The following is a 19,157-nucleotide window of genomic DNA, read 5'->3' as shown; positions in this document are numbered from 1 at the left end:
GGGGGTCTGAATATCTCCCTCCCTGTTTGACACTTCATTACACCAGAAGGTTAAGTTAGGCAGGAGATAGTGGATGCATTTTGAGATGTTTGGAGTTTGTTGTTGCTACCACAGCTAGTGAGAAAAGTTGCAGACATAGTATAATTCCCCCAATTAAAATAAATTTAAAATAAATGTAAGGAAACAGTGATGTCTAATTTCCCTTTTCCAACTTCCGTCCTGCATATAATACAGCCCTGTTAAGAAATTAACTAGTTATATACCTTAGTGAATAAAGCAGACTTGAGGACCTGTATTACAACAAGCTTAAAATAAATGAGACCAAACAGGCTATGTAGAGCATATTTCTAGCAGTATAAATAGCAGGTAGTACCTAGTATTTTTATATAGCATCTACATACAAGGTCATAGCACAGAGGGCTAAATAATTCCACACCAGACATGTACTCCTTCCATCATAGATATGATGAAGACATAGATGCAGAATTTTGTTAGGACAATACAGAGGAAAAAGTGTTAACAGAAGCTAGCCTTGCCCTAAACAAGCCTGGTCCCTCACACTCCCTTTCAAGTCCATGGACAAAGAGAAGCTTTTCCAAGTGCAAGTTTAGAGCATGTAAATTAAGTTCTTGCACTGAACTGCAGGTTGTAGGAGCCTTTCTGCTTCCATTTACTGCAAAAGGAGCCCAGAAAAAGGAATTTCCCTAAAGTCCTCTCCTATGAACACCAATTCAAATGTGAAATTACCAAAAGATATGGCTACATAAACAATAATCCCATGTTAACCAGATGTACACTACTATTTCATTTAGCTCCAACACAGCTGAATTTCTGATAGGGATGTACATAGGCCAGAATAAAAACAAGGTGTAAGGTCTGAGAGATCTCTTAGAAGAAGCAGCCCTGAGAATAGTATCTCTGTGTTACCATCCTCTCTCACCTCCTCCTTTATTTTCATACCAGACTGTGCATGCAACGTTACAGTCTGCTATATTGCTTCTTTTCCTGTATCAGGATTTGTTCGGGTGGTTTTGGAATCGAGTCCCTGTGTGTTGTCACATCCAATCCAGACTTCTTACTGTATTATATCTGAGAAGGTTTCTCAGTTAATAAATAGAAACTACAGATTTAACTATCTCCACCATATGTTCACCGTCTCTATTAGAAGCAACGAGTAGCTTCAAGAGTCATTCCTTGCTAATTGCCGCCCTCTGCTGTTACTATATATATTACCAGCAGTAACTCGGAGAAAATTCCTTGGTTTTCTGTCTTTTGAGCACTTCGCCATCCACCCTTTCACTCCAAAACTCAAGACTGCTGAAGAAACTTGTTTCTGATACCAGTCTAATTTTGATGAATCCATTTGAAAGACTTTTTGCATTACAGCTGTATTACTTTGTTATTTTTCGAATTCCAAAATATAATGGCAAGTCTTAAGCATTTGTTCTTTCAAGTCTCTCCTCTTCTGCTTCTGAAATTGCACAAGGGAATACCTGTTAAAGAACTTTTTCTCCCAGGTTTATACTTAATATGGGAATAATATATGTTTGGGGATCCATGATAATCAAGAACGGTCCTTCATGGTTTATGGTCTCTTTCAAGAATTATTGTTTATTTCTAGCACACAGTGACAATGATAAATGCTTTCTCTTTGAGCAGATCATTTTGCAGTGTTGGCATTACACACTGTTCTTTACATTACTGTGTCAGGTTGAAATACTGACCTTGGCTCAATATTTCAAGGCCAAGGTCAAGGACCAAGGGCTTGATACTTGACACTTTAATCGTATTACTTTCATCTTGTTTTAAGGGATTTGATGCTTGAATCTTTGTACCTCTCAGTATGAGGTACTGATTTTTCTTCAGATTGTTTTCTCCTAATCTTGTTATTAACAGTCCATTAAGTATATCATCAACTTTACTATTATTTTCAGTTATCTTAGAGGGTTGGAGGTGTAAATTCCCTTTCATATTCATTATATCTGGCTTTGGTCAGGTCAGTTTTAGGCTTTCATATTTTGTCTTATCCATACTGCTACAGAGTTGTCAGGTTCTTTCTCATGCTGACATCTTTAGAATGTCATCAATTATTCATTTCACATCTATGCCTTCTTATTTTTTTCAAGTTCTTATTTCGGGGTATCTTCTGCAGGTCAAATTTCAAGGTGATACCTTTGAAGCATCATCTCCCAAATGCAACATTGAAGAGGGATAACTTACTTTTTTTCCCCTGTCTGATATTTCAAGAAAGCTTGTAAATTTTATCATCTATGGTGAGAAAAGTAATGTGACCTGCAGAATGGAAAAAGAAATTTCTGTGGTTGCCAAATCAGACTTCAAGCCTCAAGTTTTTACTTTCTCAGCAGATTTCCCCTGAGAACAAGATTAATTTTTTTTTTTACATTGATAGGATATAATATGTAATACATCCCTAATATGAACTGTTTATCCAACAACAGTAGATAGATAATTTGAAACAATGAACAACTAGGCACATACAAGATTAGTTTTTCTGTGGTAGCTAAGAATACATTGCATTTTCATTAGGAAAAAAAAAGGAAAAGAGGTCTCCAAAAGTATGTGTTAGATTGCAGGCTATCTTACATAGGCTCGGCTTTCAGTTTACAGATCCAATACAAACTTTTAACATGAAAATACTGTGCTTTGTTAAGTCCTATCATCATTCTTTCTGCAGTCTGGAAAATTCCTTAGTAGTTTTTTGGCATGCCTGGAGGTCAGCATACAGTTAAGGCCACGCTGACTATCTCGGCTTTGCTCTCAGTGGAAAACAGTATCCTGGTGACAAGCAGAGCTTGAAGTCGGACTTGCCTTCCTCTGCTCTACGGCTACGTCAGACAGCGATCAAGAACCAGGATCAATTTGTGGCTTACTGCCCAGTTGTCTGATTTTGGTTTTGGTTTTTTTTTGAGTAGTCCAGAGATACTGCCCTCGAAGAACGAAGGCTAACAGCAACCACCACACCCCAAAAAGTGGCGCTTGATGTTAAGTGTTAAACTCGCTCCATTAGCCCCGGCTGGCCCAGGGCAAGCAGCCCGCGTCCTTCTCCAGGCCTGCCAGCATCTGCAGAGCACCCTCAGATGGGCTAAACCCAGGCTTACAGCAAAGCTCTCTTCGCCCCAGGAGCAGCCTGGCTGCGGTGGGAGGGGGTGGGCAGATGGGGACACTCAGGATTTATCGTTCCGCTGGATGTCTGGGGGCCCACACCACCATCTGCAGTGACGGCAGGCCGCTGTAGGCGATGGTGTCGCTCCGCCTTCCTGCGCATGCGCGGGAGCAGGGCAGCCACTCTTCTGCGCAAGCTCAGTGGCGGCGGCGGCGGCGGCGCCACCTTGTATGCCGCGCAGGCGCGGAGCCGCGCCCCCTCCTTCTCCCCGCTCCCCGCCCACCCCCCCTCGCTGCTTAGGCGGGGCCCGGCGTTGCGCAGACGGACGTTCTCACGCCGCTTCCACGTTCGGCGAGCGTGGCGCGGCCAATCAGAGGCGCCCACGACCCACCCCGGAGAAGTTGGAGCTGTCGGCCCGGGCTGTCGCCGCGGGCGTCGGGGGGCGGCGGAGATGGTGTCTCCTGCGGCCTCCGTCGGCCGTCTGGGCTCCGCGCTGCCCTTCCTGCTCGTGCTCTTCGACTTGCAGTATCAGGGTAAGGGCCGGGGGGGTGCCCGCGCTTCCGGGGGGACGCGCTTTGCTGTCGGGACCCCGCCTGGGCTTTGTGAGGGGGCGTAGGGGAGCTGCGGCCCGGCCGGGGTGTGTGTGGCGGTAAGGAGGGGCCAGCGAGCCTGAGGTGAGGCTGCTGTTGGGGCCGTAGTGGTGCCCGGCAGGGGGGGACCCGGTGGCTGCTCGTCCTCCCTCCTTCCGGGCTCTCGTCAGCGGTCGCGCCGGTTGAGCGTGTTGGGGTGTCCGCCCGGGCTGTGGGGTGGCCGGGCCGAGGTGCTGGGGGAGAGCGGAGCGGACCTGGCGGGGCTGCGGCCTCCCCGCAGGGAGCCGGCGGGCCGGAGCCAGGTGGTGCGCGGGGCTGGCCGGGCCGGGGAGAGGCCCAGGGGCCACCACCGCCATGGCGGCGGGGCAGCCCCCGCGGGACGTCCTGGGAGGGGGGGAATATTTCTGGAAAGGGTGTGAGGAAGAAGGAGGTACAGAACTGCCACCTCATCAAGGGTGTTGGGAAGGGTGTGTAATGACGGCCCCGTCACTGCTTGTAACCTGTTTGGTTTTATCTGGATTCCTGGCGGTGTTGTTGGAGGTAGCTTGATGTGTGCTTCGTTTTCCTTGGCCTGCTGATAGGGTGTGAGCTACGGTGAGGTCTTGAAATTGTCACAGCGTCCTCAAGTATGACTGTGTGACAACATTGGATAGTTTCGTACTGACCTTGAATTTCTCACTTCTGTATTAATTTTACACAGTTTCCAAGTTCAAAGGCTTTTTCAGTGGTCCTCCTCAGCCATTATTAATGCCAGACCTACAAATTAACTGAGGCTTTTGACAGTTGTGTTTATGTTTTGGTTTTGTTGTGATGTTTTTTGGTTTTTTTTTTTCCCCTCCATTAGTATTTGAAGTTCAGCAGGGAAGTTTATCTGCACTTTGTGTGGCCTGTTTGCTTTCAGAGTACACTATCAGCAACACATGTATGGTCAAACTTATATTCACAGGCTGCTGTTCAATGTGTAACTTGGTTATACAATTGTACACATAAGCAGAGTTTCACCTGAGGAATGTTCTTTAACTGGCAGTGGCAGATTGAAGTGGAACTGAAGCTGTCAATAGTCAGAATAAATCGATAGACTTGAGACTGATGTGGGCTTGAGTTGATATACTAAACTAATGAATCCTTCAGCTGACAAAGTGGCAGCAGAACATACTATGGCAAAGATACCCTGTAGTATAAGACTACATATTGTCGTGTTGAATTGCTTTTTTGGATATGTATTCTGGTAGTGTTAGAGGAAAAATAACAACTGTAATCAAAGTATACTTTTCTTTTCCCCCTAAGATTGTGGCAGTGATGTTCCTGCTGAAGATTCTTTATTTGGAGTTGCCAAGCTATTTCAAGTATATATTTTAATGGTTATGTGGAATTACCAAAGCCATGTTACCTAATTCGAGGGATGTTTTCTTAACTTCACTTTATAAAGATGCACAGTAATAGAATGAAAAGTGATGGTTCTGGATTTATTCACTCAACGTACTAACCTCTTAGTTCATGAATTCAATTTCCAGAGTACGTATTTAGAGGGGTTACATTACTTATCTGGATTTTTCCCCCCCCAATATTACTGTTCTTTGAACTCAAAGGTGTTCATATTCACATTTAAATTTGCATCTTGCTGTCTTCATAATAGAAGTCTGCCTTGTGCCATCTGATTCATGAATCGGTGCAACAGCTGGCCTGTATTAACTTCATATTTAACAGTTGATATCTATGAATACTAATTTATATCTGGCTGGTAAATGAGTTCAGTAAAAAAGTTTTTGAATACTTGCTGATGTGACAGGTTGCAGTTCAGCCCTTACTGTTGTGTTTCCTGAATTTCTCCTCTTCAAATACCCCAACTTGTGCTGAATAAGCTCCCAGTTGACATAAATCACCTCTTGGGGAGATTCATCCTTTGTGGCTGTTTGTCCACGGAAATTACAACAAAAAGAGGCGACTGAGGAGAATAGAGGGGTATTGATCCTCTTCCCCCTCTCCTTCCTAGTAGTAAAAGAAAGGAAATGCAATAAGGGGAAGAAGAAATGGGATTTAAGCATACAGAGCTCAGTTCATTGTCAGACCACTAGCCTTGTTTCCCTCACTCCTACACCCCACACTGTATGTTTCTGTCTTGAGTTTGGGAGGGGTTTTTTTTTCTCACCCCAAATAGCAAAGGATACTTGAGGGGGGCAGGGGTGGCTTTTTGGTTTGCCAGTCTTAGCTATATTTACCAATTTTCTTTGCAAATGAGGGGAGTAAAAACTTGATGGGTGGAAGTTACACGAGGCTCAGCTGGATGCTCTGAGACTCCTTGTAAGCCTTTTCGTACTGCTCCCGGAACTGTGGGTGCTTGTCTGCTGCTTACTTTGTTCAGTCTTGTCCTTGAAAAACACTTGCAAATGCACGTAAAAGCAAACCCTAAACCTGTTTAAAAATAACAGTGAACTTGAGACTTATTACACTAAACATGGTCATTCTGGTCAAAAAATGCCCCAAAAGCAGGATCTCCCACAATAAGACAATTTTCAAGCTCTTTTATGTTAAAAAATAAAAGAATCAGATCATTGTAATTAAGATTATTGACATGCATGTTTGTCTTTGAAACCATTCTGTTTCTGGTACACAGAACTAATTCTGTGTACTTTCATAGTCCCATTACCTAGCTTGGGGACAAGATTTAAAACAAACAAAAAAGAAAGTAGGTGGAAATTCTATAGGGGGAAAAAGAGGAGTGTGTACACAAATGTAAAATCTTGAACTGTTTTCAGGTTGGGGGACTTTCTTAAGCTTTTTACACTGCAGATGTGACCGATTATATGAGGGTATAGTTGAAGTTTATATACTTAAATATCCACATATTAGCATCAGTTATTCTAGTAAAACAAAATCCTACCAGGAAGTTATAACTTACTTCAAGTGAGTGTATTTAACTGGAAAAAAAGGTTAGCTGCACCTGCTTATTTTTCCTGTGCTTTCTGACTTCCTTCTTTAGGGTTGTCAGGACTGGTACCAATTCTTATCTTGGAGTAGTTTGGGGGTTTTGTTGTTATTTGTTCTGTTTGTTTCTGTTTGTTTGTTTCTTTTTACTCTTCCACTCTAGCATCAGTGCCAGGACTACAGACTCTGAATCTCTCCAGAATCTTCGACTTGATTTGACTGTTGGGGCTCTTGCGTGTGGTTGTCTGAGGTCCTTGGTGAACAGATAACAATTAGGCAGGCTTTAGAAATAATATTCAAATTAAAGTATTTGGAAGTTTTAAAAAAATAAATAGTATGCTTGTATATCTCTCGCATAAATTTAGTTTCTTCCTGGAGCGTACAAAGCTTCTTCAGCTGAAGTGCTGGGCCCTTGGTATCCAGTTTACTAATGACTGTCTATCTGTTGGAAAGTGCTCTGTCGGGTTGGTTTGTGTTTTCCTCTGGTTGAACTTGAGTCCTTATGTTCATTCCCAGACCAAAGAGTGAATAGGTACCCAAACAGGGTACACAGAATTTGAGTCCTTAGACTCCTGTGCCTATGTTAACAGTTTCTAGATATCTACTGTGGGGTGGTTTATTTAGAGCAATTGTTTGCTTACAGCCAGAAAATGAATAAGCAGTATATTTATATGAATAAACAGCCCAACTATCAGGTCAGTGTATAGTGTTCCTGAGTAGTTACAGTAAATGTCACTTTTCATCATGGTTATACTGACTATATAGGCTCCTGTTGGAGATTACCTCATCAATTTATGATGCTCAGCAACTTGTAGAGCCAAGTTTTAATGTATGTCTAGTATAATTAGTCTTGTTCTGCAGGCAGCCTACAGTCCTTTATGGTTTGCCTTATTTCTCTGTCCGTGTTGCTCCTGCTTTTCTTACTTACCTGTTTACTTTTAACAGTCACCTTTCTCATTGCCTTTATTATCTTCAGTATTATCAAGGAGAAAGATGGCTCTCCTGCCTAAAGTATTATGTAACTGTAAAACTGTACTGAACATAATGTGTATGAAAGACACTGAACAGTATAGGTACATTTTAATTGTGGAAAATGTATTCTTAGGGTAATCCTGATATGACTAAATTTGAAACAGGGACACTCCTTCAGATGCCTGAGACTGTGAGAATTGAACGTCATGTTTAGGTGGATGGAAGGTTCATCAAAGAGCAATTTACAGCCCGCTTCTAGAATACCACTCCAAACTGACAAGTTCTGAAAGATTTCAGATATCCCTCCCATCACTCCCCACATGCGAATGAAGCTTGAGAATTTTTTGCTTGTTTGTTTTAGCTCATGTTAAATACTTCAGACTGTTTATGGTTTGATATCTGCTTTGTTACCAGTATACTTCCAAAGCCAAGGAAATTTGTGGCGAGTTTTTTCCCCCATTTCTTTTGTTGGCTTTGGTGTGGTTTTTTTTCCTCTCCAATGCTTGTTTTATCATTTTAGAGGACATTGGACTACTTAATGATCAAAGCTTTAAGCTAGAAAAGTAAAATGGCAAAGAGGAATGTCCATTTTTCTGAAAATTGGATGTTCACATAAAAACTGCCTTGAAGGAGAATATTGTGTGTGGAAAAAAATCACTGTCAAGAAATGTCTCCACTATCAGAGGAGCTATTCATATTTTATTCAGAGCTATCCATACCTAGAATGGATTTTAAAATGCATCGTTTAGTAAGATCCCCAAATTGATTGTGTGATAAGTAATTCCTTTTTTAACTTAATCTGTTTAAACAAAAACTGACTGGAAACTTAGTGCTTATTTTACAAAGTCATTTCCGTCAATTAAAGGAATTTGTTTGCTGTCATTGTTCTAAAGCAAGTAATTGCATTGCAGCCCCTGAATCCAGTTTGCTGAATTATTATCAATCTTTTAGCAGACAGAGCTTTTTCCAGTGGATACAGCAGGCATTTTGTCCATTTTAGTATGGACAGCTCGATGATTTTCTTATAATGTGGAATTAAAAGAATTATGAACCATATTAATGAGTAGGAAGGGTAAATTAATTTAAGATCCCAGGTGCCAAGAGTTCCTAGTTCTAAAGTCTTGATGACTTGGTGATCAGAAATTATTGTTCTTTCATTACAAATACTTTGTTGTTTAATCACCTTTCAGTATGAGAAGGTTTAATATACTTCAGTCTGTGTAGTGTAACATTTTTATTCAAACTCTAAGAAACTGCTTCAAAGTGCTACTGCATTTTCGTATTTAAGATTAATTCGAGTGCCTATCTGAATTAGATCAATACAAAACCTGAGTGAAAGAAACGGATTCTGAGTAATTGTTTTCTAAAGAACTATTTATTCAGGATTTTAATATATTACCTTGCTTAAATTTATGCATAAGGTATCCTCTTAGTAAAAGAAAACTGCTCATAGTATGAAAGCTTTAATAGTCATAAACTGGTAGGTTGTGGTGAAATTCTGTCCTGATTTGAAGAATACTGGAACCAGTACAAATGAAAAACCTCTGCGGCTGAATTGATGTATGTACAGCATGTACTTGCGCTTAGCAACTTATTTCTTCACAATGGTCTTTCCCTGTTGGTTGAGCAGCAGCGATTTATTAGCTTTAAACTTAAATTGGTTCTCCGAAAGCATACCACTCTACTATGATTTTCATACTACTGGCTAAATGAAAAAGGAGTGAGAATTTTAATTGTTTGTATCAAAAATTGCACTCTGGAAACACTTTGCCTTGGAAATGATAAAGATGAGACAGAAGTGCAGTGGATAAGAAGCCAATCTCTGCAGTGGCTAACAGTTCTCAGTTGAGTCCTAAGTTATCAGTACAGTCATGAAATTTAACTTAAAGCCTTTTTTATTTGCTATGTGTAGATTATGAGCATCTTTCCAGATTCTTTTGAAATTGAAAGCCCACATAGAAATATATTTTGTCAAAGTGTTTTTAGGATCGATGTATAAAACTTGCTTGTGCAAAAGTATGTTACTGAATGTATAGACAAGAATAGAAATGTATAATTGGTGCCTTCTTGCTATTTAGTGTTTTACAGTGTTTATTTTGGGGGCAGGGAAGATGTGTTACGTTTTTATTAGACTGCAGGTTTTAGTATGAGATGATGTGACTTGTGCGCCTCTATCAATAATAGTTTGTATTTTATTATCACTGTATGCATTTGGTATAATCAAACTGGTCATTCAAAACCTTGATCTTTTTGGGTTTTTTTAAGGAGCTGAATGTGGAATAAATGCAGAAGTAGAAAAACAACTTGAAATGGGAAAGAAGTTATTGGCTGCTGGACAGCTAGCAGATGCTTTGTCTCACTTTCATGCGGCTATAGGTACGTATCTCAGGAAAGTGACTTTTTCTCTGAAATACCTTTGGGGGAGGGTTTTTTTTCCTACTGTTTGCTTCATTAAGTGTCCTGGTTTCTTGCAAGTTGCATTCCATGTGTCACAGAAGTTGGATAATCTTTATGCAGCAGTTTGGATGGGAGCCAACAGAGATGCAGTAGAATATTTATGCTTTTGTTTTGATAAAAGAAACTGTTAAATTACCTACATGATACATGAACACTAAGTCACTGCTGTTCTGCAAGCTAGCTGAAAGGAAGCAATTACATCTGACTGCGGTATTGTTTGATGAGGTATTCCCTGTATCTAATCCCATCAAGATTAGATTTTATCTCTATGAAGTTCTTCAAAGTATGTCTTCAGAAGGTTTATCCATGCTTTCTTCTTTCCAGCACTGTAAAAAAAAAAAAAATCAACTTTTGAAGTAGTTTGAGGGTTTTTTTTGTTTTGGTTTGGGTTTTTTTTTAAATTAAATCTTGAAGTGGATGATACCTCAGTGAAACTGATGCTGCAAGCTTGAGATACTGAACTGGCAGCGAAGACCATATTAGCTGTGCCTCCCTTATACTCAGCTAGCGAGTTCTCGTTTTGATGTTCTGCATTTTCAACAAACCGAGGAGTTAAATGTTTGCTTCTATAAATTTTAAAGCAACTTTGCTGGTTAAAATCCTTGAATTGAAGCATAGAGACAGACAGCACCAGTAAAGAGCAGTGTCCATTAACACTACAGTTTCTTAATTGCATGGGATTTTTTAAATTTTTTTCAAAGTTGTTGGACTTTGTTATAATGTGTGCAAGTGCATCATTTTCTCTGTGAGAAGAATAATACCAAGGTGTTGCACAGTAATGAAACATACTATTGAGACTTTTCTATTTATGCCTTGGTCCAATGTATAATATGTAAATGAAATATCTGCTGATTCTGAGCTATTAATATTTTCTGAGTTCCCCAAGATCAACTTCCCTTACATAAAGGGAGTAGAGGGAGGAAACTTCCTCTTTTTCTGTGCTATGGAAGTTGCTTGTTCCACCAAGAGGCGATCTGTTACTCCTTTTGCCTTCTGTGTCTCTGCCAAAGCATTCCTGTGGGATCTGAGCAGAGTTAGCGTTACAATGTGGTTTATTCCTTTATTATTGGTTGGTGAGCTTTAACTTGGATTTGGTGAAAAGTCCAGTTCAGTCTGTGGCCGTGCAAATGCTGGTGGTGGTGCAAAGGCAGCAGCGGTGTGAGGTGGGATGAGCAGTGGGGTGCCTGCATGGGGTGAAACCCTCTGCTTTGCCAGCAGTGCTTGAGCAGCTGGTAGAACTACCATGTGACCACCTCCGTTGTGACCTTGGTGGGATTCTTAGTTGGATGTTTATTTGAGCCTCATTGCCTGAAGTTTCATCAGCTTCTCACAGAAGCCACCCCTGTAGCCCCCCCCTCCACTACCAAAACCTTGCCACACAAACCCAATACACAAATATCTAAAATAAAAGAAGGCTGCTGTCCATTTTCTCTCTGGTTAATCTTTCAACTTTCTTCAGTCATCTTAAGTTGATGGCTTATGTCTTCTCTCTGGGTAAATGTCAATTACTGTTCATTATTGTTACTGGGGAACTGAGGGGGAAAAAATCAAAAAGATCGTTATCTAGTGCTGGAATGTGCTTTCTGGGTTAGCTCTGTCCTATCTTTCATCCTTTGTGTATTAATAAAGTTCCTTAATTTCAGCTGTTGACTTATGCCTACTCAGTACACTTACCTGAATGCAGTAGGACTTAATACTTCCTTTTTTTTTTTTTTTTTTAAAAAAGATAGTAACATTTGAATTTACTTGATGTCCATAATGATGGCATACAAGCATGTGAGTTGTTAAATTTCAGTGCTGGATGTTAGCATTTCCACAGGCAAGACATTATAGAGGAGGAGTGCAGATACCTTTTCCAGTGAGAACTGAACTAGTGTTTTGGTAATGGAGGTAGCCAGATATGAAGTTTGGTTACTGACCATAAGATTTTTGGCAATGCTATTTGTTCCGTTTATTTTAAAGTTCAACTTTAACTTCAAATGAGGTTAGGAAGAGAAATACTTTTGTTCCTCAGATGTGGATGTTCTTGTCTACAAATTCTGGATTGAATTTTTTTAATTATTATTATTTTAATAGCACAATAAAATGTTTACTGTCTTCTGCTGCATATCATAGAATGGTTTGGAAGGGACCTTTAGACATTACTTAGTCCAACCCCCCCTGCTGTGGGCAGGGACACCCTCCACTAGACCACGTTGCCCAAAGCCTCATCCAGCCTGGCCTTGAATGCTTCCAGGGAGGGGGCATCCACAGCTTTTCTGGGCAACCTGTGCCAGTGCCTCACCACTCTCACAGTACAGAATTTCTTCCTAATATCTAATCAAAACCTACCCTCCTTCAGCTTAAGGCCATTACCCCTTGTGCTGTCACTCCATGCCCTTGTAAACAGTCCCTCTCCAAGCTTTTCTGTAGGCCCCTTCAGGTACTGGAAGGCTGCTGAGAGGTCTTCCCAGAGCCTTCTTTTCTCCAGGCTGAACAATCCCAACTCTCTCAGCCTGTCTTCATAGGAGAGGTGCTCCAGCCTCTGCTAATGTAGTAGTTTGGGTGATCTAAGTTACCTTTCCTTGAGAGCCCACAGTAACTGTTATCTGTTGCTTTGAAATACTGTACAGAGGAAAATCTTAAGAAAATTCTTTTTGGTTTCCAAGACTGATACTTGTCTGCTGTAAGGGTGTATATACATGTGCTAGCCTAGAGAGTGTTAAAATTGCTGGATCTTGGAAGTCTGACCAGCAAACAACATGGAGTCTGTGGGTCTTGAAGGTAGCCTTCAGGTTTTGATAATGTACATGTGTGTGTTTGCTGTTGAGAGGGAGTGTTGGTGCCTACTGGAATGTTAAAGAAATAAGTTGCTGCTATTTCATAGAATCATAGAATGGTTTGGGTTGGAAGGGACTTTAAAGATGATCTAGTTCCAACCCCCCTGCTATGGGCAGGGACAATGGATAGTGTAAAGGATTTATGTGCCTGTGACAACATTGGACTAACATATTGGTCATTTTGGGATTAATTGCTTGCATCCTATATGATGGACAGGGATTGGGATAGAGAATGATGAATTAATGTGCTTTCAAATGTAGGCCTGCAGTTAGAGATAAATGGTTAGTATATAGTGACTGTTTTCCTGTACAAAGCTGAAACACGTACATATTTCAACTCCAGTACTCTTAATTATTTGGCATTTACTGTCTTTCTGTAACCTTTATTGTTAAATAATCAAACTGCACAGAAAATACTGCTTGGATAATACTGCAAATGTTATGTTTTATTGATAAATACCGTTTTTTCCAGAGGCTTAAAACTCAGGTAATATAATTTTAGTCATTAATTTCACTGTACCCAAAGTTTTAGTTGCTTTGAGATAGTATTCTGATTACTGTTTGTTCACTTGCAGAGGGAGACTCTGATAACTACATTGCTTATTACAGAAGAGCCACAGTGTACTTAGCCATGGGCAAATCTAAAGCAGCAATTCGTGATTTAAGTAAAGTGGTTGAATTAAAGCAGGACTTCACATCAGTAAGTATTACTGGAATTGAAAATTGTTCAAGCGTAAAAAAGCCCTTGCTTTTTTTTAGGTTTTGCTAAACAGAAATAGAAAATACATTGTTGCTCAGAAAGCTTTAAATGGGAATAAAATAATGGCAGTGCTGTATGTGCTTGAATTTGCAACTCTGAGTGCAGTCTAGCCCGTTATTCTAACAGCTAATAGTAGTTTTATTAAGTTCATGTTCCTCATGACTTTGTGCTAAACACTTTCCTTCTCTCACTTGTGGTTCTCCTCTCAAGTCACCAAGGCTATGCCCTCTGAGAGTGGGGTCAGGAAGAGAGTGCACAGATGCCTCCATTTTTCTTCTGTCTTAATCAGCATTTGATTTGAGGCATCTCTTCTCCACAGGAACTGTCCTAATCTCACTGTCTTCCTATGGGATTGTTACAAGTTCTGATTTACTTACCCCTTCCTTACTTCTGCTTACCATGTGTGGAGACTGCCTGATTAGTTGGAGACTGCAGGAGTCCTCTCTGTCTGATTCTCTTGTCTCCCTTTTCCGTAGACAGTGGCATGTCCTGTATAGCTTACAGTGAAGGAGCAAACATTACATTCATTGTTGTATGAAAATATTCTTATCGTAAATGAAAATCTTCTAAATTATTAACTTGTCTTTTTACATGGCTTCTATTATTCTGAAAGCTTAGTGAGAGAATTAAATGTGGGCATTGTTTATTCTGCTAATTTCTTAAAATCTATAAGCAGTTATAATCAGGAAGGTGGTGTAAGGTAAACATTCACTTTGATTTATGCAACTCTTCAAATCAGTTCTTTCCATGAGTTGCAGCTGCTCATAAAAACTGTGGCTGCTGTTTGTCCCTCAGTTCTGGTGCAGAGTGATCCTTTGCCATCAGAGGCCTCGTAAGAACATTGTCAAATTGAGAAGACAAAGAATGGCTGTTGTGGTCTCTGTTTCAGTTTGTTACCTGTAGTAAAGTGAAACTTTTTTTTGCTGCTAAAGCAAACTGAAGCTTATTTACATACTTTGGTGAATTCCAGTTTGTAAAACAAAATGAATTATCTTAATGTTTCATTTTAGGCAAGATTACAGAGAGGACACTTACTGCTCAAGCAAGGAAAATTTGATGAAGCAGAGGATGACTTTAAAAATGTGGTAAGTTGGAGTCCTAAATCAAACTGCATCACTGCTTTGAAGGTTGGGTTCTGAGCCAAGGTCTCATCCTCATCTCCACTCTGATGCCCTAGTGCATATGTGTATGTATATCTGATTTTGTCTTTCCTGTTCTTTAAAGGTATTGTAGCTAAGCTACCTTGTATGAATAAATGACTGATAAAGTTAGTGTGGTGAAGAAGTTGAAATCAGAAGGTGTTGCATGAAGTAGCATAGCGCTCTAAAAAAAAGTGTCTGACGCTTCATGATGTCTGCTTGATGACACCTATACGAGGGCGCAGTCTTCATTCAGAAAGAAAGGATAAGTGACATGGGACTTGAAGTACGTAATTGAACCCTGCTTTACATCATCATATTCAGGTCACCCTGGAAAATCACTAGGGGCCTCATGGATCAGCCCTTGAAGGTTCCTATCTCTTTTCACTGATTGCAGAAGGATCCTGGGGTCTTAATTTAGTCACTAGGCTGTTCAAATCCGTGAATTTCAGAGGCATGCATCTGTGTGTCCTCTCATCTGCAGAGGAATTTTACATCTTTCATGAATGTGTTGACAATACTTTCTTTCCACGATCAGGAAGTGCCCAGAGTTTCCATACACAGTTAGATGTTACCCAACTAAAACTCACTTGGGTTGTTTTTTCTTTCAGTGGGTGTTTTGTGCATTTTGGCTTTACACTGCAAAAATAAACTGATACAACCTGTTTCAGCTGCAGTAGAGTTAATTTTCATCCTAGCAGCTGGTGTAGTGCTGTGTTTTGGATTTGGTATGAGAATAATGTTGATAACATGCTAATATTTTAGTTGTTGCCAAGCAGTCAGGCACCTTTCAGCTTCTCATACTGATCTGCTAACAAGAAGGCGGGGAGCACCCAAGAAACTGGGAGGGAACACAGCCAGGACAGCTGACCCAGACTGGCCAAAGGGACATTGCATATGATGTCATGCTCCATATTTAACTGGGTGGTTGGCAGGGAGGTGGTGTGACTCAGGAACTAGCTGAGCATCAGCTCTGGGTGGTGAGCAGTTGTGTTGTGCATCACCTGTTTTGTATATTATGTTTATTATTTTTTCCCTCTTTTCTGTCCTATTAAAATGCCTTTATTTCAGCCCACGAGTCTACCTTTTTCTTTTCGATTCTCTTCCCCCATCCCACTGTGCAGGGGGGAGTGAGTGAACGAACGGCTGTGTGGTTGTTTTAGCTGCCTGCCCAGTTAAACCACGACAAAATTCTTCAGAGAATATGTGAAATTTGATTCCCTCTCTGTTGCACAAAAATTCTGTGAGCATGAGAATAAATAAGATTCATACTTACTCTTGCTTACTCTTCAAGAGTTGCTAGTTTGAACAGCTTGCATGTACCTTATGCCAAAATAAATAGAATTTTCAAGTGTAACTGATGCTGTCTTGTTGACTCTTTGAAGAGTGTGATGGAGAAAGCAGTTCTGCATTGCAGATTACAGATGTTTAATGGAAATCTTACTAGTGAGTATGTATGACAAAAAGCAGTTATACTCCACGCTCTGCAGGGCAGTTAGGAGGAATGGCTCTCGCGGGTATGAATGCACCAGCCAGTCTTTGTAGCAAAGCTGCAGTAGCTAATTCTGAAATTCCTGTAGCAATAGCTCTTCTTCCTGCTGCTGCTTCCTCAGTAAGTTTCTCGGGTGTGTGGTCTGCAGTTGCACAGCTGTTTGTGGTGCAGCCCTGCTGTTTGTAGGTGTGGGAGAACATTGTTCAGTTCTGATTAACTGATGACATAGTTGCTGCAATAGCAATTACGTGATATCAGTGTTGATTATGAGTTTGTGTATGCATCTTCTTGCAATTGCTGTTTCTTGGAGTATTAATGCTGCATATGGAAATGCTTCTCCAGTCAACTGTCAAGTAGCTTGCCTTTTTTCCCAAACCAGCTGCAAAAATTTAGATTGCTGCCTTTGGTCAGTCAAATAGTTTCAGTCTTCAGTCAAGTTTTAAATCTGAAGTAGAACAGAGTTTCTTCTCAGAAGCTGACTTATAGCATATTGGTCCGAAATCTTACTGCCAGTTTCCTTGGTTTGGTGAACAATATTGCCTTCATGTACTTAGAGAATATGGCAAGCAATCTCTTTTGAAGAGCACAATTTTCAGTTAAGTACAGTATATTCAAGTAAAATAAGCCAATATTAAAGTAATCCTTTGTAATATATTAATTTATTCATATGAGGGAGGGGATTAAGTTATCCTATGTATGTTTAATCTTTTAAGTAGAATACATACTTCTTTGAGAGTTTTCCCTTGCTTTCTTCTAAATATTTCAGATAGTCGGATTATTTAGACACTCCGTCAGAGTATCTAAAATGCCTAATATACTCTGGCAGTATGTTTGCATTTAAATATCTCTTGATGAGAGGAAGTGAGAGTCACAATACTGTGAAATGTATTAACATTCTGTTTTTCTTTGGGTTTTTTTTTGTATATGAGAGGAGGGGAGGGAAGGAGGAAGGCTGTTAGGGGTTGAATATGTTTCCAAATGATTTCAAGACTTTTACATCCAGACTCTTGTCTTTGCTACCAAAAGTGGCAAGGGAAAGCTATATAGTAGCCACTAGGAACCTTTGACATAAGTTACTTGTCAGCAAGTCAGAAGTAGTAAGTTGTACCTTGAAATTAAAGTTCCTTCTACTACTAGGGCATATATGGTCCAAAGAAATGCCAGTGGGATCTCAGTAGCTTTTAGGCTAGAATTTAGTTATGGTCTTGGATACTTAAAATTGTGTGTTTTACAGGTGAACAGAGTATGTAATCTATGCTTCTGCTCTTCAGCTGGGTAAATGTAGGTCAGGGTATGAACAGCTCTCTAGCCTCTCACTTTGGCTGGATATCAGCTGACTAGAATGCTGTGATTCTGGGTAAACATGTATCACATCAGCAAAGTTTGGTGTCCAAATCTGGACCTAAATTGGAGAAAAAAAAACTTTGGCCATCCTGCATGAACAGTGCATAGGCTCTGAATCTGCAGTCACTGTAAGTCAGTAGGCATGCGGCAGCCTGGTCATATGTTAGAGTCTGCAGAAGTATCATGAAGAGATGGGATGGAAATGCTGTATCTAAAAAGCAAAACAGACCTCCACCTCATCCATCCCCCTTTCACTGAAAGGGAAGTCTTAATTTGAAGAAAAATAATCCACTTTCTTTACTGTACAGGGTTTCAGAACACTATCTAGAAGAGGTGATCCTGAGGTTGTTGTATGTGTACAGAAATGAATTACGGGGTGTCAAATATGAGAGTGTTTACCTTCAGTGTTAAGTTGGGGTTTTTTCCTGAGGAAATAGTTGTGTAAATGAGATGGACTTTCTTCTGGTAAAGCCAGCCTTCTTTGAAGGAGATTATATGCCTTTGAGTGATAATAGATGTGTTATCTCTTGTGTGATTTCACACAAGAGGTTGGTTGTTTGGGTCAGGTGTTGGCTTCAAGGGAGTAGATCAGATTTTAAAATAGTCCCCACTTTTGAGTTGGAGAAACAAGGTCAGGGTGTGAAAACTAAGGAAAGTGATTTTACTTGGACTACTCAAGGACGGATGTATAGGAACGAGATAGTTTGTAACTCTCTGTATGACACTTGCATTAAGGGTCAGTGTCACCAGTGTTGCTTTCTGTGCTGACCAGAACTGCAAGGTGACTGATGCTGTTTTCTCCTAGCATATTCCAGAAGTCTGTTGAATCCCAGTGGAGACTCTGAAAAGTATTTTTGTCTTCCCATCCCTTCTCCACTTTCTCTTGGAGTCATGCTCCTTGAAAGGGTTCTCAGTAGTTTTGGACATGCAGTCATTTTTGATGGAGAGCCCGTCTAAACAGAGAGGAGGATGACAGTTAAACTTTCCCAGCTTGTGACAGCAGAGATTTTGTGTAGAGCTTAAAAGAATCATTGAAACTATTCTTTACATATAATAAAAAGCTATCCTTTAGTGTATACTCACGGAAGAAAAAAAAAAAATCCATACCTTTACATTCTTTCTACACAGTTTTATAGTATGTGGAAAAAGTTTCATGAGCACCCTAAACCTTTTTAAAGTTACATGATTGCTAAGCAGAGCAGTTTCTCTTTGGATGTTTCTACCCCTTGTGGCATATTGGCACTGGCTATTTTGTGAGGCAGTGCCATTATGAGAGCAGGCAGTGGGAATGCCTGACTGGAAAGGATGGCAGTACTCCTTTCAGGAGCAGAGCCTCTTGAGACCCCGGCCTTCCTGACTTATTTTTAGATTGCCTTTTTTTCCCTCCTCCTCTGTACTTCCCTGTTGGCTGAAAGGCATGATTCAGACTTATGCCTTGCCATGTTAAGCAATACTACATTTCTAGAAACCTCTCCTTTTGGCCAGCAGATGCACCAAGCTGATGCAGTTCCTTACATGGGCCGGAATTTTTTCTG

General features: G+C 40.4%; 1 protein-coding gene across 1 annotated transcript in view; it reads left to right on the top strand.

Annotated features, from left to right (window-relative positions):
• Positions 1-3,423: 3,423 nt before the first annotated feature.
• The window catches only part of DNAJC3 (DnaJ heat shock protein family (Hsp40) member C3), a 37,141-nt gene continuing 21,407 nt past the window's right edge, over positions 3,424-19,157 (top strand). The window contains exons 1-4 of the mRNA XM_054827677.1: positions 3,424-3,657; positions 9,877-9,987; positions 13,463-13,587; positions 14,658-14,732. Coding sequence (XP_054683652.1) covers positions 3,576-3,657; positions 9,877-9,987; positions 13,463-13,587; positions 14,658-14,732 — 393 coding nt within the window. The 5' untranslated portion in view covers positions 3,424-3,575. The remainder of the gene's footprint in view (positions 3,658-9,876; positions 9,988-13,462; positions 13,588-14,657; positions 14,733-19,157) is intronic.

Source organism: Grus americana, chromosome 1 (genome assembly GCF_028858705.1).
Source record: "Grus americana isolate bGruAme1 chromosome 1, bGruAme1.mat, whole genome shotgun sequence".
NCBI classification, from domain to species: Eukaryota; Metazoa; Chordata; class Aves; order Gruiformes; family Gruidae; genus Grus; species Grus americana.
This window is presented reverse-complemented; position numbering and strand designations above follow the sequence as displayed.